At 32.5% G+C, this 25,803-nt stretch overlaps 1 protein-coding gene and 1 long non-coding RNA gene across 5 annotated transcripts; one reads left to right on the forward strand and one right to left on the reverse strand.

The window, feature by feature from the left end:
* The first annotated feature begins 5,034 nt into the window (after nucleotides 1-5,034).
* Nucleotides 5,035-12,756, forward strand: LOC126750211 (uncharacterized). The gene is made up of 3 exons (XR_007665639.1): nucleotides 5,035-5,177; nucleotides 12,312-12,458; nucleotides 12,571-12,756. It is a non-coding gene; the product is annotated as an uncharacterized LOC126750211 (long non-coding RNA).
* Nucleotides 12,757-15,979: 3,223 nt separating this feature from the next.
* Nucleotides 15,980-23,612, reverse strand: LOC126750200 (uncharacterized). Of its 4 annotated transcripts, none has more exons than XM_050459739.1 (5): nucleotides 23,447-23,612; nucleotides 22,687-22,859; nucleotides 18,761-18,898; nucleotides 16,301-16,484; nucleotides 15,980-16,225 (listed from the first exon to the last, which is right to left on the reverse strand). In XM_050459739.1, exons 1-5 carry the CDS (start codon nucleotides 23,532-23,534, stop codon nucleotides 16,143-16,145), a joined length of 666 nt encoding a protein of 221 aa, XP_050315696.1. In that variant the 5' UTR covers nucleotides 23,535-23,612; the 3' UTR covers nucleotides 15,980-16,142. The 4 variants fall into 4 exon arrangements, with proteins under 4 accessions (XP_050315696.1, XP_050315695.1, XP_050315693.1 ...); XM_050459738.1 differs by having other exon boundaries at nucleotides 15,980-16,246; XM_050459736.1 differs by having other exon boundaries at nucleotides 15,980-16,246; nucleotides 22,687-22,883; nucleotides 23,447-23,576.
* Between the last annotated feature and the right edge of the window lie 2,191 nt (nucleotides 23,613-25,803).

Raw genomic sequence — 25,803 nt, forward strand, 5'->3', positions numbered from 1 at the left:
TTTTAATAAATTTTTCATTATCTATTTTGTAGTTCTAAGATGTCCCGAAGAACTTCTATGATATTGAAGCTTGCCAAAAAAAAAATTACAAGTTCATAACATAGAGCAACCATCCTGGGAAATTCAAAATTGCTTAATTGAAACAGAAAATGAAGTAGCAAAGATACCAACCCAACCCAACCCAACCCAGAAGAACAGGTCGTGGTAGCAGAATTATGTGCAGAAGCAGTTAAAGGAGGAAGATAAAAATGAAATTCTTGAAACCAAAAAAAAGGGAATTATGCAGTTACTAGAGAAAAAAATAATACCCGACTTTTATCATGGTTTCTACCACAATTTATTTAAGTAGATTATAGATTTTGACTGTTTTGTTAGATGTTTTTACTTGAGAGTTAAGAAGAAAATAACTAGGTTTAAGAGTTAAGTTTTTCTTAATACGTTTTAAAACTATTAGAAAAAAAGCTTTTTTTTCTTTAATACGTTTGTTCTGGTGTAAGTGTAATCTAGTATTATAAAAGTTCAATATTATAATTTTTTAAAATATGTTACCAAAAATTTGATTTAGGTTTATTTTTCATAAGGTTTGTTCCAATCCAACGCGTTAGAAAACCGTCATCAAACGATCACGCTCATGCGCAGTAATTGAAATTCGACGGATTTTAATTACTGCGCATGACCGTAATCGTTCGGTGACGGTTTTGAACGCGTTGGAATACACTATAGTAGATAATAAACAAGTTTCGTTTACATGAATTTAGCTTAATACTTTTATTAACTCAAATTGAAATAAAAAAACGTCATTTTTTTTTCAGCAAAGACTGTCACATTTAACTCTCTTTTTTGTTTGATGACACAGACTAAAAAAATTATCATCAAAAAATATTCTCCACAAGGGTCTTTAATAATACCAAAAAAAAAAAATTAAACATATTTTTCAAAAAGCAGCGTGGCCCTATGAAATAAATATTGGATATTTTTAAACGCCTCTACTGAAAAATAGCAATTTTCGAGTTGTGACGGTCTTCTTGGAAGGTAGCGATGTGTTGTCTGAGGTACAAAATGGATTTCGTGAGAAAAAGTCTACAGAAGATGCCATATTAAAAGAAAGTGCAAGCCTGTATGATTCCTTTAACAAAAATCAACTACGCTTTGTATTTTTGTAGACTTGTCAAAAGGATTTGACTTTTTGATATTTTGATTATTCATAGTTGTTTTGAAAGGTCGACAAAAACCTTTTACAGTAATTAACGTGAGAAAACAAAGTAATACTAGAAAAAACAAGTAGCTTGTAAGTACAATATTGTTTGGACACTTTATTTAGACCTTACTAGATCTGTATATTAATGCATATTTTTTTAAAATGAAAACACACTATAACTTTATCATGTTTCCAATTTGATTTATAACTGCTTTGTGAAATTAATTTTGAAGTAAACAGTATTTTATTATTATTATGATTTTTGCCTTGCGGCAATCACACTCATTCACGGAACATTCACTTATCCCAGATATCTAAGATATCAAAAGGATTAAGCTCTGAGGGGACCCTTTCCAGGTTGTCGGGCCCTGGATGGTGTTCGGTCTTCTGTACCCATGAACTTTCTGACGACCCGTGCTGTCCCCAGTAGCACCGCTTTTTGCATGTTTTTGTAGTGGTGCTCACTTAGTCCCAGTTGTTTGAGGTTCTCTACAAGGGTTTTTGGTATAAGTCCAGTTGACGAGATTATTATCGGAATTGTTTGAACATGCTCCATCTCCCATTGCCGTCTGATTTGCCCTTCAAGATCTCGATATTTGATGATCTTTTCGTTGTATTTTCCTTGGAGGTTATTGTTATTAGGTATAGCAACGTCAATCAGCGTGGTTCTCCTCAGTCGCTTATCCACCAGGATAAGATCTGGTCTATTGTTGACAGTTCTTTGGTCGGTGAGAACAGTTCGGTCCCAGTACAATTTATACTCGTCATTTTCAAGAACCGGTTCTGGAGTATAATTGTAATATGGAACTTTGTCCGTCCTCAAGAGGTTCAGTTTAACTGCAAGTTCTTGGTGCAGTGTTTTTCCCACGCAGTCATGACGTGCCTTATACTCAGTTTGGGCAAACGTTTGACATCCTCCCGTTATGTGTTGGATGGATTCTGTCACTTGGCATCCATATCGACATTTGTCACTCTGTACTGAAGGATCCGAAATAATGCACTTCAAGTAGTTTCTAGTTGGAATAACTTGGTCTTGTATGGCCAAGAGGAAACCTTCCGTTTCGGGAAACAGTTGTTCCGAAGTTAACCAGTAGTTCGACGCGTTGGTGTCGACATGTCCCTGGCTAACCTCGTTGACGTGTCTCCCGTGCAGTGGTTTTTGTGCCCATGATCGATGTTTTTCTTCATCAGTAACGTAGTGACTTTCGAATTCGCGATTCTTCAGTTTCAGTCATCGACCTCGCATATAGCACGGTGCAGAGCGGACGATCTAGCCTTTTCATGAAAGAAATTTTTCAGAACTGAAATTTGTCGGTCTGTTTGCTAATGTCTGCCAATCCTCTCAATCTCCCTGATGTCTTGGTAGCGTAGTTCTTTCTGTGGCACTTCGAGGGTGGTGTTTTTGAGCCTTAGTCAATAATGTTCGTGCCTTCCGTTGCAAGTTCTGGATGTCCGTCTTGCTCCATCCCACAATTCCAAAGGAATATGTTAGTGCTGTACAGGCATACGTATTCAACGCCTTAAATAGATTCTTACTGTTGAGGCTCGTTTTCACTATGTGCTTTACTCTTGTTGTAAATTTAGCAGTGAGTTTATCTTTCATTGTTCGGTGGTCTATTCGCGCTGCCTGCACCATTCCCAGGTATTTGTATGTATCACCCTCTTCCATGGCATCTATAGTTTGGCCATCCTGCATCTCGAAGGATCCGACAGCCCAAACCTCATTCCGATATCAGCAGAGAATTCCTCCACGATGTTCAGCATCTGATCCAGTTGATTACTAGTGGCACCCATTAGCTTTAGATTGTCCATATAGAGCAAATGCGATTTCCCTACTATTCTTCTTAATAGCAAAGCCGCAAGAGGTGGAATTGAGTCGAGATGATAGAGGATTCATGGCTAGACAGAACCAAAGTGGACTCAGAGAGTCGCCCTGGAATATATACCCTTACGGATCGGTATTGTATTTGTCTCAATACTCTCTCCAGTAGGAAGTTGTAGATGCATAATTGTTCTCCATATCGCCATTATGCTCTCCAGTAGAGTCACAATGCGTTCATCTATTTTATATATCCTAAGGACATCAATAAGCCATTCATGTGGGATAGAATCTAAGGCCTTCTTGTAATCGACGTAGGCGGTGTAGAGATTTCTCTTATTACTATAGGCCTGGTTGCAAATTACGGAGTCGATGGTCAATTGCTCCTTACAGCCCATGTCTCCCCTAGCACATCCCTTCTGTTGAACAGCAATAATGTTGTTGTCCTCGCAATGTTGGTATATGCGCTCTGTAAGACACGCGGTTATTAGCTTATATAGTGTTGGTAAACATGTTATTGGTCGATATTTCGCTGGATCTTTTGATAGCAGAAAAGTTGATCCCTGAGTGAGGAACGTTGTAAGTTTGTTCGGTTCCATCAGCAAATCATTTATTAGTGTGGTCAGTTGTTTGTGGGCTGACCACAGCTTTTTGATCCAATAATTATGTACGTGGTCTGGACCAGGGGCTTTCCAGTTGTGAAAGCCTTTCATGAGACCTCTTCAACGGTAAATGGCTGATGATGCATTTGCTCAAAAAGTTGAGACTTTTGTCGCTCTTCATCTATCCAACTTGCCTGGTTATTACATGGTGTTGTCGTTGTTAATTGACTACTCCAGAATGTATGAAATTTCATCGCTGGTTGGATAGTTATTTTTGCAAGGACTGGTTGAAAACTTAAGTTTTCTATAAAAAGATACGAAAAGCGCGTTGTCCTGTTATTATTATGATTATTATTATTATTATTATTATTATTATTATTATTATTATTATTATTATTTCTTATTACGTCCAGGCAGTTGAAGCAGTTTCTCATTTTTCGTTTTTTTTCCAGAGTTCCAAGGTAATTTTCTCTTATTTCCAGGTAATTAAAATTGAATTGCCAACTGCCTGGAAGTAATTTCATATTTTTTCCAGACAGATGAAAGTCATTGATAATTTATTCCAGGCAGTTTAAAGCAATTTCTGAATAATAATTTGAGGGTCATTCCAAGTTTGTTTCTATTAAAGAGGATTTTTTAAGAATTTACTTCTGTTTCTCATATATCCCAATAATGAATTGATTCATTCTTTTAATACTACAATTATTCTTAAAAAAAAAGGAATTATTTTTAATTCTCAAGGGTTTTGACTTAATAAATTTTTTAATTAATAAAAGTAATGTTTGTATTGTATTTGTAAGTGTCTTCAATCTTATTGGGTAAGATGACAGGTAGTAGATCACAACATTTTGTTTAACAAACTGGAAATGTATGGCATTCGCGGTATAAGAATCCCTTGAAAAAGGATGGAATCAACATCTCTAATATAGAAAGTGCAATTTTCCATAAATCCCCTTTGACAATCTCTACAAACTCTTGATATACATCTACCTTTATGGCATGTGTTTAAATGCACTTTATGATGTATTTAAGTAAACATCATAAGGTCAAAGTAAACGCGTTAAGGCATTTAATAATTTTAATGTTAATGTCGGTCGAAAAATGACTCTCGGAGCCACTCTCCGGGTGTCTAATCTAAAATATACGCAAATTCCTTTACCTTATGGTATTAAAACCGCGTGAAATACCTTAGGGGTATAATTACCTCATTTTCGAGATCGCGCCCATGCATTCTGCGAACGTGTTGCCAGCTTCATTTCGCTTTTACTTTAATATCAATAGTGCGGTTAAATCGGATTTTTTTAATTTTTGAACGCTCTGTATGTATTTAAGAAAAAAACATTCAAACGATTTTATTTGACGAATATTTGTAGAAATTTTCAAAAGTGAAACTTTCTAGGTTTTGGTGCAAAATAATCCCAATCCGACTGGACTGCATGATGTTATATAACGTATATGAAGTTCACCTATGACTCCGCCGCTCCGGTGTAATTACGACCTGTAAAATTTAATTGGACCACCTGCATATGCCAACTTTTGCAATTTAACTGTACTTAACGTATGTATGTACATTAGCGCAGATGAAAATGTAAAAAAATCACAGTTTTTGACTGTGATAATTGAACTTTATCCAAAAAACAATGTTATATGCTACTTAAAGAAGAGACTATTTTTAGGGCATTTGCACTCTTGTTTTCTGTTAGAAGTAGAGTTAAACTTTCTTATAGAACACTCTATATATTATTACATGTTTGGATTCTACGTGAAATTTTAGGAAATTGGATTTGTTACAGATATTTTGTTTGAATAGTTTTTGAGATGTAAGCTGTTGAATATGGTGGTTGAACAATTTACGACCCAACGATTTTTGGTATGTTTAGGAAGCCAATCTTAAATCCATTAAATTGAAACAAAAACAAAATTTGATGAGCCATTAAAAAAAAAATTATTTTGTATATGAATGACGATTTTTCTATTTTCGTATGTATGTTATTACTTATGGATACAAATATTAAAAACACACTACGCGGACTCTTTTAATTTAGGCACGTTGCCGTTTATAATTAACTTCCAAATTATTGACATTTGACCCACAACCTATTCAGAAAAATCAAACTAGTAGCTACAGCCGTTGCCGGATGGTGAAGCTATCATCTTACGTTTTATTCCTTACATATTCAAATTTTAATTTAAAAAAATATATATACAAGGTGTCCCTTTTCAAATGGTCAAAAATGTTAGAGTATATACAGGTGCCATAAAAAAGTGGTTTAAGATAGGACACCGATCACACAGGCGAAATTCGGGGAAAAGCCGGCCATAAATCGGAAATACCAACTTCCCAATTAAGGCCTATTCTGAGTATAATTCAATTATCTAGTTACCTGGGTATAATAAACAATTACCCTTTTGTTTTTCGTCTTGTCACTTGCAGAAATATTTTAGTTGAAAGTTCATGTTCGTGGAGACTATTTCATTGTGATTCAAAAGCGCCTGTAAAAAGTAGTAATTTAAATTTAGTTTTTCGGCAAAGTGTGGGTGAAAATTTTGTAAAGCAGCAATAGAGCCTATTGCTAGTGGTTAGTAGAATATTAAAAATTATATTAATTAAAAATATTTCTTTACTTTTTTTTATTACTGATTTTTTGAAAAGTTAATATAACAGTTAATTTTTTTTAAAAATTTATATTTCTGATCTTCTGCCAAACTAAAAGTATTATTTCGCGTAATTTCCCGAATTTAAATTAGTTTTAAATTATTGCTTAATAAGTCCTTTGTAAGATCCAATATTAAGTTGCTGCGATAATTTGCGATCTTGACGAAAAAATATTTTTAAAGATTTGTAGTCCGGGTCCAAATTCGTAAATAATGCTATTGTAGGTCCAAAACGCAAGAAATAATTTTCTGCTACTAACTTGAAGAATAAATTAATTTTTATAAAATAAAACATCATTTAATAGAAAATTTAATATAGAAATTGCCATATGGGTTTAAAATTCAATATGGCAACCAATTTTAAATGGCAAAATCTTATGAAAAATAATTAACAAAATTACTTATTATTTCAGGGACAGCAACAAAATCTGCTTGGTTTAAAAGAAGCCAACTTGTCAGTTGGTTAGGAATTTGTCAGTCCAAGAAAAGAATGGAGCAGTGCCGTTATTTGGCAGAAAAAGTGACCTTTACCATGCGAGTTGAACGCTTGTCAGAAGAGTCTTCAAAAGTCATATATAAATTCATCGAGAAATATGACACAAAATGGTCATCAGCATCAAGAAATAAAACTGCATTTGAAAATAAAAATCGAGATTGGTTAAATATTGAGTTGGAATTTTCTTCTGCAATGAATGAAGCTCAACCAGGCGAAATGCAGGATACAACTCTATCGAGTAGAGGGAGGCCATTCACTGGATTTTTAGATTTAAGTGACCGATCAAAAAGAAGAAGAACTGAACAGATGCGAGCAGATCGAAGCCCTGAAGAACTAACATTTGCTGCTCAAATGAAGTTTAGGTCCGAAGGTAAACTGGATGAAGCAGATGTGTTAAAAAATGTTGCATTCTCATCACCAACCCGTGCATCAAAATATAAAAAATCTCTTGAAAAAGAATGTGAAATACCATTTTCAGCGGACGAAGCCTTATCGCTTTTTGTAGAGGCTAAATTGACAAAATTTCAATATAATCTTATAAGAAATTCGGCAAAAAGCCATAGGTCAACTCTTTATCCTAATTATGAGTCAATAACTGCCGCAAAAAAAAGGTGCTACCCAGAAAACCTAAACATTTCTGAGGATGTTACTGAAGTGCCACTTCAAAGTTTGCTGGATCATACATCTTTAAGGTTATTTGAGTCCCTAAAAGAAGTTTTAAATTCTTTAAACCAAGAAAAATATAATAATTTAAAGTTAATTTGCAAATGGGGGTGTGACGGGAGTTCTGGGATGAGTCAATACAAACAGCAGTTTGCAGAGTCCAATATTTCAGATGCTAATATCTTTTTAACATCAATGGTACCAATTCAGCTCATTAACGGTGATCCGAAATCAAAAGATAAGTTTGTAATCTGAGAAAATCCCAGAACTTCCTCCACACGATTCTGTAGACCTCTTAGAGTCCAGTTTAGGCATGAAACAACAGAGTTATCAGTGAGAGAAAAGCAATATTTTGACCAACAAATTTCAGATTTGCAACCAACAAAGCTTGATATTCAAGGAAACAATGTATTTTTAAAACACATTTTATATTTTACAATGATAGATGGCAAATTGTGTAATGCTGTTACTGAAAATACTTCAACTCAGAGATGCTATTTGTGTAATCTAACATCCAAAGATTTTAACAATATCGATAAGGTTTTAAAACCGAAAATTGCTGACGAATCTAGATTTCAATTTGGTTTGTCATCTTTACATGCTTGGATTCGTTTTTTTGGGTGTTTGCTGCATCTATCTTATAAGATGGAATTTAAGCAATGGCAAGCGCGAGGCCAGGAAAACAAAGAAAAACTTGCAAATGCCAAAAAACGAATCCAAGACTTATTTTTTAAAGAAATGGGAATATTGGTTAACCGACCAAAACCTGGTTTTGGAAGTACTAATGACGGCAACACTGCTCGCCGTTTTTTTGAGAATGCTGCTAAAGCTTCGGAAATTACAGGCATTAATCAAGATTTGATATTTAGATTCAGAGTAATTTTATTAACAATTTCTAGTGGTTTTCATATTAAAATCGATAGTTTTAAGGATTACTGTCATGATACGGCCAGAAAATTTGTAGAATTGTATCCGTGGTACAATATGCCAACTTCCGTGCATAAAATCTTAATGCACAGTTCTGATATAATATCATATTTTTTGGTTCCAATTGGGCAACTTGGCGAAGAAGCCCAGGAATCAAGAAATAAAGATATTAAAAGATTCAGAGAATTTCATGCACGGAAGTTTTCAAGAAAACAAAACGTGGAAGATATATTTTGTAATCTCTTAATATCTTCTGATCCTTTAATCTCCAATATGAAAAAATCATCTGCTAAAAAGCTTAAACAGTACCCTTTAGAAGTTTTGGCATTTTTTGATGAACCAACAATTTCTGCTGATGAAAGTGATAGTGAAGATATTGATTGATTTTAATTATTATTAAGATAGGTTAGGCTTTACTATTATTACAAAGTTATTGTTAAGTAAGCTCTGTATATACTTTACATACTTAAATATATTACTCTTAACATGTATTTTAATTGCTTATTTTTACACACAAAGCAAAGGTTACTTATAAAATTAAATAGCACAAAAACAAACAAATCACAACTTTATTTAGTAATTTATAATAAGAAATTTTATTAAACTCAGGTACTTATATTATCAAAAGTCTCAACATTTTGAATTTTATTTCAAAAATTTTCCGTATTATGAATTTTAAACTCTTAACTGAAAAATTGTTGAAATAATAACATTCTGAAATTTTTTTAAGGAAATGCGTACTTACGCAGCGCCTATGTAATGCAATAAATGAACCCAAGGGGGGCGGGGGGGATTTAAAAAAATGTTTAAAATGAACGTGTTATCTTAGTTTTAACATTTTCTTATGATTAAATATGTTTGTGGTTCATATCAGCACTACTACTATTTATGGCCGGCTTTTCCCCGATTTTCGCCTGTGTGCGATAGTCGAAAGTGCACCGTTTCTAGAATACATGGTTTGAAATTTTTCAAAAAAATCGATTTTTTTTTCTGTATTAAACATGCATAAAATTTTTAGTTTTTAAATGATAGGTGATGAGGCAACTTTTTCAGCAATTGCAAGCGATTTGACTTGTCCAGGGACGGAATTGCAGCACATGTATGTTAACTTTTAAAAAAAAAAAAAAAGCAAGCCACTGTTATGTTGAAAAACAATTTTTTTTTCCAAATATTGTTTGTTTATTTTTAATAAAATGCATCTCTTGCATTTTTGTGCTCGCACCGTTTTCGTGCGAAAAAATAAAATCCATGCAAGGATCCTTCAAGACTTTTGTCACCACGAAAATTTTAATATCATTACAATAAAAAATAAATAAATTAACTAAACAATAAACAATTGAACGTATCCTCCGAGCATTTCCACACATTTTCTGCACCTGTTGACCCAAGATACCGGTACCCAAGCAAAGAGAATTAATTAATAATTAATTTAATTACTACTAAATTAGTGACAATAATAACAGTGACTTTTGTTTGATTACTGTCATTCATTTTTCCCTTGTTCATGTTATCGCCTTGACATTATTTGCCATTGGGTATTGTATTATTATTATTATTATTTATATTATGAGATTATTATGAAAAAGTGGCTAAAATTCTTGGGAAATAAAACAAAAAACAAATAAAATGAAGAACCCTGGTAGGGATTTTATTTTTTTGCACTAAAACGGTGCGTCGGAGCACAAAAATGCAGCGGTCGTGTTTTACAAAAAATAAACAATTTTTTTTTCAAAAAAAACAGTGGCGTATTTGTTTAGCCTACATTCCTTAAAAAATTCCTGTAAGTCGCTTAAAGCGTTCATAATACAGGGAGGGACAAGACGACTTTTTTGAAAAATTTCAACACCTTGTATTTTGGAATTTATGTTCTATCTCAAGTTACTTTATTATGGTTTCTGTACACACTGTAGCATTTTTGATGATTTGAAAGGGTTTTTACACTCTGTATAAATAGCTAGTGCATGTTAAAGTATGTTAGAGTCATTATCTCAATATTTTTAAATTATGTGAATATGAACACTAAACAATAAAAAATTGACTTGCAAGAAATTCCAAGTGAAAACTCGAATTTATCATTATCTTTGTTATGAATTTCCGAGTTTTACCTAAATTTCATGGATTTTTGTCAATAGGAGAGTTTTCGCATAGCAATGTTTTAAAAATGACGTCATTAAGTTTTTTTTTTATTTTTTAGTGCAAAATATAAACTTGCGTGCATAGAAATCGGTCCACTGTAAACTTTTGACTTTAAATATATATTTTTTTAATTATCCATCAGATCAAAAAAAGAAATATGCTGTTTGAAAGACAATTTAATATCCTTTAATGTGAGTAGAAATTTATCAAGAAGGCTTATCGTTTATATGCGTAGCAACCGGTAAACAAATGAACCGTGTTTATGTGGTGATTGTAACGAATATAACAAATTTGTCAAATAATAAAATTATTGCGTTTGCAACTAAAATTTGCATATTATTCGTTTTTCATAACCTCAATAGTGTTCAAGTGTGTTAATTTAATGCATACTATACCACAAAAAGCCGCCCAAGTTATTGCTTTAATCGAAAATGGACTTAGTCAGCGAGCTGTTGCTAGACAATTGGATATGACTCGCGCAGCGGTTCGAAGAGTGTGCCAACGTTATGAGTAATTCATAGGCGACCTGGAACAGGTAGGAAGCGATTTACAACCGTTCGTGATGACCGCTTTATTGTGTCAACAATATTAAGAAATCGTCACCTTAATGCCGTTCAAGTGCAACGACAGCTCCGTGAGGTGCGAGGAGTGCCTATTAGTCAGTGGACAGTGAGACGAAGACTGCAGGAAAATAACCTGACCCCTAAAACACCTGCGATTGGTCCAAAACTTACTCCAGCTCATCGGCAAGCACGCCTGCGTTTTGCAAGGGATCATCTGAATTGGACGTTGGAACAATGGGGATCTGTTCTGTTCTCAGATGAGTCCAGAATATGCCTCCATGGTAGCGACCGAAGAAGAAAAGTGTTCCGAAAACCAAGAGAGCGATTTGCAGATTGCTGCTTTGAAGAGCGAAGTGCTTATGGAGGTGGTTCCTGCATGATCTGGGGTGCAATTTCTATAGAAGCACGAACCGACCTTCAGTTCATTCGTAGGGGCGACCGTGTTCACAGAAGAAGAGGTTTAACGGCTGCTAGGTATATCGAGGAGATTTTAGCAATTCATGTGGTACCTTACGTCGACTACATTATAGATGAATTTACCTTTATGCATGACAGCGGAAGGCCGCACACCGCAAGAATCGTGCAAGATTACATTGCAGAAGTCGGTTTTCGGGTTATGGAGTGGCCAGCATACAGTCCTGACCTAAATCCGATCGAACATTTATGGGATGAGCTAAAACGAAGAATTCGAGCTAGACTTCGTACCCCAAACTCGATCCCAGAGCTTATTGTTGCAGTAGAAGAAGAGTGGCTAAACATCCCACAAGAAATAATAGCAAACTTGATTAGATCTATGCCTAATCGTATGAGAGATGTTATTAGGGCAAGAGGAGGTTATACCCATTATTAAAAAATTAAGTGTTAAGTTTTAAATTGTCAATAACCCTATTTATGTTAATAATAAAAAAGCCTAATTTTCTTAATGCATTAATTTCACTATGTTAAAGATAGGATGTTCAAATAAGTTTTCATAAATTTATACTCATAATAAAGGATATTAAATTGTCTTTCAAACAGCATAGGTATTTCTTTTTTTGATCTGATGTATAATTTAAAAAAATATATATTTAAAGTCAAAAGTTTACAGTGGGCCGATTTCTATGCACGCAAGTGTAGTTCATCCAAATTTTTTTTTGTTTCAAATTGTTGTAGAACGGATCCTTTCTACTAAATAGATTTTTTTCTGGAGAATCGTTGGATCTTAAATTGTTCAAGCATCGCTGAATATTACCGTTTTTGGTTTTTTTTTCAGGTAATAGGGCCAAAATTATTTGATGCAAAATGTCGATTTTTGGGTTATTGATTAAACTTGTCAAGTTGTTAAGTCTACGGAGAGATGTTAAACAGGCGATTAAAAACAATATGACTTTTCAAAGGTTTTCGGATTTTTAGGAAAGCTGTAAGTGGTACTAAAAAAATAATTTTAGCATTAGGATTCATGGAAAAAACAGCTGAAAACTAGTACTACCATGTCGGTTTATTTTAATTTCTTAAATAGTTGTAATTTTTAGGCAAACCGTTGGTTAGTGGTACCAAAAACCTGATTACACCGTTGAAATAATAAGGAAAAATGAGCTGAAAATTAGTGCTGATGGGTTTATTTTAATTTTTAAGAAAGTGATCATTTTCAGTCGTAGCAAAAACTACATTTTACCATTAAATTTGTGCGAAAAAATTAACTGAAAAAAAGCACCATATCAAAGGGCTTAAAACCATTTTTAAGAAAGTTATTTTGACTTTAGAAAAATTATCAGTGGCACCACTAATTTCACCGTTAACTTTCATGGAAAAAATTGGTTGAAAATGAATAGCATATTGATTATTGATGGGCTTATGATGATTCTTAAGTAAGTTTTTTTGATTTTAGGCAGATGATCAGCGGTACTAAAAATGTAATTTTATCGGACAATTTCTTGGCCAAAATTTATTTATTTACATCAAACCAGCTTACAGGTAATAAACCCAATTATAAGGTAGATTATTCAGAAAACTAAAAATTATACAGAAAAATATTACGTAACAGTTTAGATGTTTTATTCTTGATTAGATGGGTTTTAAGTGGACTGTATTTGATAAGGGAAGCTGATTCTAGTTATTAGTTCAATTTTTCTTTATACCCTGACTCAGTCCTCAGTATTTATATTGGGCGGTAAATGTGAAGTAGTTAGATATTAACAAAGCTCGACTTACCCATAATTTAGCACAAATAAGGGTAAAATAGGTCGAACCCTTGGCACCGTAAATTAGAAGCCGTAAAGCCGTATCTCAAGTGTCGCGTGCGCGTTAATTCTTGCCACTCCGTTTACCTTTTTCTCCTAGGTACTTTTTTCTAACATTCTTCTCACTTTAGCGTAGGTACCAGGGCAATTGGATAAGAATGAGAAAAATACAAGGAAGCAGAAAGGAAATATCGGGAAAAAAATGGACAAATAAAGTTTGTCGAGCATAAAAGTATTACCAAAAAAATATTAAGTATGTGAATAAACAGTATATAAAACAAAATAAAATATTCCGATTCAATTGCAAATTACCCACTGCAGATACCAGAAAGTATAGACCTTATCCAGCTATCCAAAAAATATTTAAAAAAAAAATAAAATAAAAAGATGTATGGGAGCAAACCAGTTTAGATGATTATACATTTATTAAAAAAATTTAGGTAACAGCTATATTGCCACCAATTTAATGTTATACAATAAAATTTTGCATTTCTATATAAATACCAATATTTTTGAAGATTGTTTTTAAACTTTACTGCAGTATCTGCATGCTTTGACTTCTTCTCTTAAAATAATTTTTTTTTAATTATGTCATAAAGGGCGCCACCAGCAACATTTTGATTTTTTTCATATTCCATAACTTTTTTAGGCTTGGCATAATTTAATTTTTTATTAAAAATATGTGTTGTGCCAACAGTTTTGCTTAAAAAGGGTAGAAAAAAAAATTCAATAAAAAACGAGATCATAAAACATTTAAATTGCTTTATTACACATTGAATGATAAAATACAAAAGATAAATTGAAAAAAAAAATTATGAAAAATTTTCATTTAATGATTAATAATTTCTCTCATTACATTTTAAAACTCTTCTACTGAAAGATCGCCGAATTTTTCAGTAGCAGTTAATATTTTTACCATTAATTGATCTCTTGTGATTACTTATTAGTATTTTCGTAAACAATTATACAGGGCGTTTAATTCGATCCTCAACATGATGAGATCTCAGAATCTATAAGAGGTCTGAGAATGGTTAAATTGGGGTAAAGTTGAGAGTTTTTGAACTTAACATATAATATTAGCGTTTAAAAAATGTTAAAGTTCCGAATGGTTGCGAAGATATTCGAAAAAATACGAAATTTTTAAAAATCGATTTTATTTTTTCTAGGCTTATTTCTTATCTGATTTTAGAATAATTTGCAGTTTTGCATTTCCATTTTTTTCGTGCTATGTGATGGTGTTTTTAGATTTTTAATACGACGTTTCGTCTGTTGCCAACCATCATCAAATCGATTTTTTCTTATGAGCGCAATATTTGGTTTTTGCATTTTTAAAACCTTTGAAAAATTTCCTTTTTAACGAAGTATCACAAGTAATATTTATTTTTTGTAAAAACCCGAATGTTTAAAAAAAAACTATTTTCAACAGTAGTCTGTGTATAAAACTGACAATATAATATTTAAACTGGCAATAAATGTTACACGTTATCGATACAAGATAGACAGAAATACTAGCAATGCAATACCGTAATAGTGCACATATTACTTCAGCAATTATTTCAAATTCAATTACTTTAATATTACATTTACTATTTTTTTCACATTCAATTACTTATTCCCAAGCAACACACGATGGTTAAATAGACTTTTATTTTTGGTTTACACCAGGTGTACATTTTTAGTTGAACTTCAACGATAAATATCGGATAAAATGTCCACGTGATATACGTTGAGATATTTAATATTACGTTTATAACTTATAACTATTATGAAATAATATTTGTTTATTACATGCTAATAATAAAGTTTAAGTATGGCAAATTTTTATTCTTGATTTTAGGTTTTTCAAAAATTTTAGTTAAAAATTTTACATTTAACATTTAAATAAGAAAGTGAATATAAATGAAATATAAAAAAATATACATTTTCAAGCGATATTTAACTTTTTATATCTGGAAATCCGTTTATGTGAGAAAAGTATAGATACAAAAACTAGATTTTTTTTTATCAGCTATGATTTGCCTAAAAAACATTTTTTTCAGGCAATTATTTAAAAAAAAACATTTTTTCATTAACTTTATCCTTAGCCCCCCACCCACCCCACACAACTTACCAGTAAAAAATTGTTTGAAAAAATCATTGTTTTTTAAAAAAATACGCATGAAAAACAGCTGATTTCGTCGTTAATAATTATAATCTAATAAAATAGTTTGTTTATTTAAATTTTATATACATTTATATATATATTAATAAATAATACAAAAATAGTGCTCTTAGTTTGGATATTATAGACAAAAAACGGTGATTTTTTAAAAGAATTTCTTACTGGGCAAAAGTTTGGGGTGGGCGGGGGGAGCAAGGGTTGTGTTGATAAAAAACAATCTTTTAAACTATTATGAAATAATAATTGTTTATTCCATGCTAATAATAAAGTTTAAGTATGGCAAATTTGCATTCGTAATTTTAGGTTTTGAAAAAAAAATTATCATTTAAATAGGAAAGCGACTATAAATAGCTATAAATAAAAAATAAAATATAAAAAAAGATAAATTTTCAAGTGATATTCAACTGTTTTTTATCTCGAAAACCGTTTGACCATTATGGCATGTGACCCATCAAATTCCTTAAATTTTCACCCATAACGCAAAAATGTCATAACATATATGGTACCTGGGGTTACCACATCTAAAAACAAAAACAGCAATTTTTCATATATAATTTATATTCACAGAAACTAACAATAATCTACCCGATAACAAAAAGTGTAATAATCCATAATCAATAATAAAAAAAAAATGAGTGAAACTTTCAAAATCTGGACCGTTGCCTGGTAAGTTCGACCATGACTCCGCCCTTACGAGTTCTCCCTAAGACCTGGCGGGTTTCAGTGTACGACTTGGTGGTGGGGGTATTCGCGAAAACCCCGCCGAATCGAACACCGGAAGCAGACCTGACGAATCAAAACAATTGCCTGAATAATTTTTTTTTTTTTAATAAAAATCAAAAGACAGTTTTTCTCACCCACCTTCTTTACTACCCTTAAGCATGTCCTTCTTCAAAGGTTCAGTGGGGAAGTAGGTGGCTCCGTAAAAATCCAACCCTTGTTGCAAAAGGGTGTTGTACTCATCGAGGGAGGCCACGGTGATCCTGATGGGGTTGGGGGTGCCTGGGGGTTGATCCAGGCGGCTTTGTAGCCTCGTCACTTCCACCTGGAGAAGTTTTAGCATTAAAGAACAGTTTTTTTTAAATTATTTGAATCCCAAGTAACCTACATTAAATTGTTGAATCAAACGTTTTTTTTGGTTTACACCAGATGTAGATTTTTGGTTGAACTTCAACTATAAATATTGGATAAAACGTCCTCGATAAATGACATGTTTTGATGAAAAACAATGTTTTTACAAAAAATATATACTCAATATTTAATTTAATAGCACTGTTTATTTAAGTTTGATATAATTTTATATATAAGTATTTAGTACAAAAACAGCCTTATTAGATTGGATAATATAGTCAAAAAACAGTGATTTTTCAGAAGAATTTCATCAAATATTTCAGTAATCGAGTTTAAAAACTAGATATGTAAATCCCGTGACAATTTTTTTTTAATATCAAAATTTTCTCCCTTTTGTAAACAGAATCGTATATGATATACGTATATTCTACGGTTTAATTAAAATTGATTTAAAAATCAATTGAATTGAATAAATATATATTTAACGATAATACGAGTTGTTTTTTCCTTATTCAAAGGCTGTAACGTATCGAGGAAATCAAATCCAATCAAACCTGTTCATAGGACGATCGGCACGTGCCGTACGTACTTTTGCATATCGAAATCCTATTTACCGTTTCGAAGACTTTTTAAAAATATAAACAGAGAACTGCTACTTATGTAAGTGTGTTCCTTATGTTACTTTACGTGTCTTGAATGGGAATTTCGCCGACGGAATATGGGATTCGAACGAATGTGATTTATTCATCGGAATAGTTGGATAAAGTTAGATAAAAATGAAAGGAGCCTGTGGATTTCAGACAGTTAAAAAAGTCAACTGTCTGTTTAACTAAAAATTAAAGAAGTCAACTGTCTATAACTTTTGGGATGCACTGTATAAATGAGAATTTGATTTTTCCACCTATTTTCTATATCTTTTCATTTTTTGAATAGTGTTTGGATCGCCTGGAAATAGTGTTTTTCTCTTGAAGTACGTCTAATTATACCCGAAAAACATCATTTTATTCCCATCCTCTTCTAATATTTAGACTAAGATAGGGATATACAGTGCTTTTCCTTAATTTCCCTCCCCCCCTTAATTTTTTGAATGGATCAATTCAAAATATTGAAATTTGACGTAATGTAATTGATGAATAAATACTATGTTTTAAAGCAAAATTGACAGATGAAAATTTCAATATGGCTGCTGGGCGCCATCTTGGAAAAAAAAATTAAATGAAAAGGGTGGTCTTGTGGCACATAATTTTGAAGCATTTAACGAGTACTTTATAACTCTAGAATATAAATTCAATATCTTACAAAAATACTACAAAATGGTGGTACATTTAATAATTACCTAAATACATTAAAATTTAACCTGATACGTCGAATTGAGTTTAATTGACACGAATCCTAATGAATTCGATATGTATATTTTTTATTTTCCCGTTCGTTGGATTGGCCGTCGAGAACCTGTGGAATGGCCAGCTCGCTCGCCAGATTTGACATCTCTAGACTTTTTTTTATTTGAAGCAAAAGGTGTACGAAACTGAACCTGCTTCAGTATTGGATTTACGACAGATAATAGTGAATATTTGTAGAAATATCGATGTTAGTGTATTTGAAAATGTTCGGTGTGAAATTTCGGACCGACTGTTCTTATGTCAAGAAGTTTAAGGCCACCATTTCCAGTATCTTCAATTGAAATCAATGTATTTATTCAAGTTAAATGTTAATGTATTCAGGTCATTATTAAATGTACCACCATTTTGTAGTTTTTTTGTAAGTTATTGAATTTATATTCTAGGGTTATAAAGTACTCGTCCATTTCATTTTTTTTCCAAGATGGCGCCCAGCGGCCGTCTTAACATTTTCATCTGTCAATTTTGCTTTAAAACGTAGTATTCATTCATCAATTGTATTACCTCAAGTTTTAATATTTTAAATTGATCCGTTCAAAAAATAAAGGGGGAGGGGGAGGGACATTAAAGAAACGCACTGTATAATTGAGAATTGGACTTTTCCACCTATTTTCCATATCATCGTTTTATATTCTAAATAATGTTTGGATTGCCTGAAAATAATATTTTTCTCCCGTAACGTGTCTAGTAGTTTAGCAAGTAGTATTGTATTATAACTGGTCACTAATACAGTATTTTTCAGATAGCATGGAAGAACACATTATGTGTATGTTAACTTTTTTTAAATATTTTGTTGTATAATAAACGTTTATTTATTTATTTATTTAAATATCGTTGAAGTTTGACTTACCACTGAAGAAAAACGATATAAACTTGCCCTTATATCGTCCTCCGGAAGATCTATTGGCACCTCGTGCACCAGCAACGAGAAGGTCTTTTGCGGACGACACGGAATAGCCACTTTTCTATATAATCTTCCACCCGTAACCTTAAAATTAACACAGATCCTCAGAAAAATACAATAATAAAATTATACTATATACCGTCAAACGGGGTTAAGTGAATCATAGTGGGTAAAATGAATTAATCGGGTATTTCCGCAAAAAAGTCGATCCCGTCGCAGACCTGCCCCATATAGTGACATTATTGCATCGAGATGACCTCGTTAGTATATCTTTGTATGTGGTAGGGTGTGTTTCGCTGCTCAAAAAAATACATGTGAGTACCATAACGACATGTTCCGGTTAAACGATTTTTTTGTATTTTACAAAACTTTGGAAACGATTGGTTGCGGAAGTGATCAATATTAATATTTATTTACTTGAATGTAATTAATGTGTTTATTAGACATTAATAAACAAATTTGTGCTTAATTTTTGGTAAATTTTTTTTTTGTTGAATTTTAGCATTTTTTTTTTCTAAGATGGTAACTTTAATGGGTAAAATGAATCATTTAAGTGTCGCTGTAAATTTATGATTAAATTTTTTAGAACTTTTTTTTTAAATAATTTTTTATATAAGAAATATTTTTTATTAGTTTTGGTCTTTTTAGCATGCCGAGAATTTACAAAAAAAAATTGGGGCCGCAGGGAAAATGTAACTACGATCAAGAATATGTTCGTCGAGCAGTGGCAGCGGTTAGACGAGGTGATATGTCCATGAGACAAGCATCTGAAAGATTTGGTGTACCTTTCAGTACCATTCAAAGAAGATATCATGGCAAACATTCTTTAAAATATGGTCGACAGCCTGTACTAAGTGGTGAGCAAGAGCTAAGACTAAAGGAGACAATCAAAATTTGCGCCGACTGGGGATTCCCATTAAAAAGTACAGATGTTAGAGCAATTGTGCAACAATATCTAAATAGACTAGGAGTAAGGGATTCCAGATTTAAAGAAAATATGCCAGGGATGGACTGGTTCAAAAGTTTTATGAGCAGAAATAAAGACCTTACCGTTAAGTTGGCTGAAAATACAAAACGCGTTAGAGGTGCATTAACCCGCGAGGTTATTCAAAAATATTTTGAAAACTTGCAGGTCACGTTGAAAGACGTCCCTGCTCAAAATATTATCAATTACGACGAGACCAATTTTGTGGATGATCCCGGGTCGGCTAAAGTAATTACAAAAAGAGGTGCAAAGCATGCCCATAGGTTAATAGACTCCTCAAAGACCAGCACAACTGTGATGTTTGCAATAGCCGCTGATGGAACATTACTGCCTCCATATACGGTATACAAGGCAAAACATTCCTATGATGGTTGGACAGAGGGAGGAATTGAAGGAGCAAGATATAACAGAAGCATGAGTGGATGGTTTGACTCTGATATATTTGAGGACTGGTTTAAGACAATTGTCATGCCTTATTTTCGAAAGCTTGCTGAGCGTAAAGTTTTAATAGGCGATAACTTAAATTGCCACATTACCACTAATGTCGTACAGCAATGTGAGAATAATGAAATTGATTTTGTCTTACCCCCTCCCAATTCAACACATTTGCTTCAACCGCTCGATGTCGCGTATTTTAGGCCTTTAAAAGCTGCATGGAGATCCACCTTGGAACAATGGAAACTAAAACACCGTGGAGTCATTCCTAAAACGGAGTTTCCAAGGCTGCTGAGACAGAGTGTGGAAAAGGTTGGCATAAAGTCGAAAGAAAATTCCATTGCTGGTTTTAAGGCATGTGGAATTTTTCCGCTCGATCCCAACAAAGTTTTAAATAAAATTCCACGAAATTTACACATCGATGAAAATGGTGAGAATAATGATCAGGCCTGGAGTAACACAATAATCAGTCACCTAAAAAATTTAAAAACTACCCCGAATCAATCAACAAAGAGAGGAAAAAAAATTATTATCGAGGCTGGCAAAAGTGTGTCAAGTCAAAGTTTATTATCAACGATAATAGATAAAACACCCACAAAAAAATCATCTAAAAAAAACATGAAAAAAAACGAAAGAAGAGCCCTGGAAATATCGGATGATGAGTTAGATCGAAAGTTAGATAAAGAATTTTCCCTAAGTGATTTCGAAAATATTGTTGAAAACTTTGACGAGTTTGATCCAAATCCGTCGACATCGAATGATGATACTTACATGATCGACACAGACTTATCCATGGAGCCAAGGATTGGGGAGTTTATTATTGCAAAGTTTCCAACCGAGAAACGAGATCGATTGTTTGTTGGCAAAATCGAGAATTGTTCAAAGAAAAAAGAATTTACTATAAATGCCATGAGAAAAAAGGGAAACTCGGAAAAGGGGTATTTTGTTTATCCAGAAATACAGGACCTTTGCCTAATAAGCCAAGACCAAATTATTAGAAAACTGCGTCAAAAGTCTTTCAAGAGGGGTAAATTTGTTTTTAACTTAAACAACGACGAATTTAAAAAGTTGGAGTAATTTCTTTTTTGTTAATTTTCCTATGTTTTGTATGTAGACTTAAGTTTTTTTTACCAAGAGTGCCATTTTTGTTTAAAGAAAAGTTCCTAAGTTTGTTGTTTTTATAAAGCCTTAATATTCTGTGATAGAATGTGTTATAGAATAAGACTTTGTTACTTAATCTTACTTTTTTTACCTTTAGAATAAAGAATTTGTTTTTTTTTAAGTGTTTTTTTCCGTTTAAATCTTCTTTTTTTATTTTTTGTTGATTCATTTTACCCACATTATGTTTAAAGTGAATTTTACAGCACTTCTAATACATGATTCACTTTACCCCAAACCGGAGGGTAAAGTGAATCAGACTTTATCAAAAAAATGGAGGACTTCCCATGCTTAAATGCTTACAAGTTTTAACAAAATCTTTTAAGACGTTTACCAGAATTTACAATATTTTTTACATATTTTTTAATTTAATACTTTGGCAGAAAAACGAAAAAAACCACTTATTTTGAGTCACTTAACCCCATTTGACGGTACTGGATCGTTCAAAAAATTATAATAACTTAAATGTCTTATGATTTTATTGTAAAATTTGATAAAAAAAATAACACAATTTACTTTTTTACCACACTTTTAACCAGTGTTATAATTTCAATCCAATTAGCCTCTTAATACAACAAGTAATACTGCCAAATTTCAAAAAAATCGAATAAATTTTTTTTTAATATTAATAAAAAAATAATATTTAAAAAAAAATTATCCCTGTATCTTGAAAACTGTGCATTTCCGGACCCACGTTTATAAAAACTTTTTCTCATATTTTTTTACAAGGAATCACTCATTGAAAAATGTCCATCTATTTTTCGAACACCCTGTATAATGTGACATGAGAAAAAACATTACTTCCGAGCTAAATCTACATAAACCCTTCACCCTTCTTCTTCCTCATTTTACTATCTGTTCCTATTCAAATACGATCCAATAACTCTGGATGACAATGGTCGGTGCCCCTCCCTCCCTCCCTCGAAGGAAAGTTCCAGAAGACACCCGAAATTTACGAAACTTTCGAGCAATATCGAAGTTTTGATAATTTTCCCCGTCGCGGAAAACACGGAAAACCACCTACCTTCCAACGGGAAAGTTTTCCCTTTCGAAGTCATGGTCTCGGGAAACTTTAAACAATATCCGCGGCAGTTTTGTATGCAATTTCCTCGAGAAATGCTGCATTACATTAAAGGTGCCTGTCGGGTTAAGATTGATTTTCTTTTGTGGGCTAACTTTTGAGACGAAAAACCAGTATTGAGTTTTCCCCAAATAAATCGATATAATTAAAAGTTTCATCACGAATCGATCGTTGCATTCATAAAAGCGGTGTCATCGGCATACAAACTCTCACCTTATGAAATCCCTTCCTAAACACTTGCTGATAGTCGTCCGGTTCGGAAAATTTAAATAAAATCCCGGTGGCCGTCTTGGTGAGGCTAAAACTGCCCCTGAAGTTCAGTTTGTCGCAAATGTTGGCGGCCTTGTCCAAGCTAAGATCGTGGGAGGGTGTGAGGAGGAACGCACCTGCAACACCAACGTAACTGTTAGCTGAAAAACAAGGGCGGCGTTGGTGGCTACCCTGTCCTGATGATGATTTTGGAATATATTTAATAATTTAGATAAAAGTGAGATTTTGGGGAAATTTGGTTGGTTAGGAAAAAGTAGCTGAAAAAAAAATAACAATATCCATGGGTCTTTGTTTTGAGGGATTGGTTAGTGCGTAGAGCATTGAAAGGCTAGATTTAGTAAAAAACAACTTTGTTTGAGTTCAACATGTGTACAGGGGCAAGGAGGGTGTTTTGTTCAAAAACATATTCACCGATTCTCTGTTGTCAAGTTTACACGCATTTTTAAAAGAGGAAATTTGCAGCTATATATACCAGACTCCTTATAACAAAGAGACCCTTTTTCTTTCTAATACGTGCAGTTTTGTTTATTTCAATACAATTAAAATATTCTTTGGGGTCAAAGTACAAGCAAGAAAGGATTTTGAAATAATGGGACAATTTTGGATGCTTTGAGCTTTTTAAAAAGGAGTTAGTTAAGACGACACCGTTTTTATTTCCCATTCTTACAAAACCTAAAACTACACTAAAACAAGTACTACTTACCCTTAGTCAAAAATCTCGCGTGTTCACTCAATTCACTGTTGTCGTCGTCGTTATCACCGCCCATCATATCAGATAACATAATAGACATGATAACCCCCCAACATCTAAAATAGTTTATGCCACTTTATCGACCCACCTGGATGTTTTATACACGATCTTGGGGCGCTCCTTTAAAAAAAATAACATCAAAAATTAGTCGTCCTACGCCCGATCAATTTTCCTTTTCGATAATTTATCGCTAATTTTAACAATCCATCTGGCTTTTATTACTACTGTTGTAGGAGAATAGATTCGGCCAATTATACGTTATTATATTGTTTATAAAGATTATTATTATTATTGCTATTGGACCTATGGGTTGGGCCGATTTTAATGGAGGTTTTAAGAGAGCGTTTGTGGGTATGTTAAGGGCTTTTTTTGATTGTTTCTTTGCATTTTTCGTGTATTTTTTGAGAAAATCCTGTTTGTAATTAACATGAAATTAACAACTGCAAAAGGAGACATTTTGAACTATTATTGGAAATTTCTAATAATAAGTAAGATAGGATAATTTAGATTTCTTTTCTTTTCGGTTAGTTATGGATGTAGGGTATGCATGCTACTTGTACAGTTTATAATGCGGTTCGCGATATTTTTTTTTAAATTATAAGTGTAATATTCAAGGTCTTAACAGCTCCTTCTTCTGAGGGTAGCTGAAACATGACCTTTATTTCCTCTTTACAGTAACATGTTGAATTAATATACACTGATGGATTTCTTTTTCTTTGTATTTATATTGTAAACTTATTTATATCTATGTGAGCATATGTATTATCTTATGAGGAAATATAAACAGTCTATTATTATTATTATTATATGCCGCAATATTTTAACGAAAATTATGGATTGTACTTTTTTGGGATGAAACAGAAAAAGGTGAAGCTACATTTTTAAGAATTTAATCGGTAAGCAGTTTTATGACCCCTATTGGGCTAGATTTTAAGAAATCATTATTTAATTAAATTTTGAAATATTTAAAGCACTGAAGTCAATATTTCTTCAAATTGCATATTTTCTGCTTTTTATAGTTGTAGCAAATTCTTGGTAATGATTAGGTAGGTTCCCAAGCAACAAACCATATATTATTATTAAATAATATGTAAATTGGACAATTTTTTAGTAAATTTTGGTGTATTTATCAACCGTATACAGTCAAGGCATATTTATTAAACTGTCGAATATACTTATATAGTATACTATTCTGTTTATAAAAGAGAGAAAAATTATAAATTAGAGATCTAGTTTTGAAACTCGATTACTACACCTCAAATAAGTCACTATTTTTTTGTCCACATTATCCAATCTAATAACGCTGTTTTTATACTAAATATTTATATACAAAATTATGTCAAATTTAAATCAACAGTGTAATTAAATTAAATATTGAATATAGATGCAAAAAACTTTGTTTTTTCAAAAACACAACCCTTACCCCCCACCCACCCCAAACATTTGCCTAGTAAAAAATTGTTTTGAAAAATCACAGTTTTTTTGTTCATAATATCTAATCTAATAGCACTGTTTTTGTATTAAATATTTATTAATATAGATATAGATAATTGTACCATATTTAAATAAACAAACTGTGTTATTAGATTAAATATTAACGACGAAACCAGCTATTATACATGCGTATTATTTTGGAAAACAATGATTTTTGAAAACAATTTCTTACTGATAAATTGTGTGGGGTGTAAGGGTAGGTTTAATAAAAAACGGTTTTTTTTTGCAGAAAATAATTGTCTGAGAAAAAATCTATTTTATGGAAATTATAGGTGAAAAAAAGTATAGATACAAAAACTATAGATTTAGTTTTTGTCACACATAATTTTCACATAACCTTAAAGTTTTCGTGTAAAATGTGAAAAAACCCTATTGTAATTCTCGAAAGCAAAAACCGCTTTAAAAAATTCAGTAGTTATGCCATTTTGTATCGCAAATAAGTGAAAATTGTTCATTTTTTTTTAAGATGTCATTAACTTTTGAGAAAATTTCAGTCTTTTTTGATTCTAGACAACTTTTCATTATCTAGGTTCAAAAAAACAGTTTTTAAATTAAAACTATTGATATATTTATCAACCGTATATGGTCAAGGTATATTTATTAAAATGTAGAATATACGTACCGTAAACCGGGGTGACTTTTCCACCCCCGTGGGGACTTTTCTCCATTTAAAAAAAAAGTTTATTTTAATTCCCGCTCAAAAAGGTGTAAATATAACGCACCCAAACTGCGAGTGTATCCAACATTACCAATTTGGCTATCGATCGCACATCGATACCTTCAGTACCGTTCAGTCAACTGCAGAGAGAAGATAC

Source organism: Anthonomus grandis, chromosome 2 (genome assembly GCF_022605725.1).
Source record: "Anthonomus grandis grandis chromosome 2, icAntGran1.3, whole genome shotgun sequence".
NCBI lineage: Eukaryota > Metazoa > Arthropoda > Insecta > Coleoptera > Curculionidae > Anthonomus > Anthonomus grandis.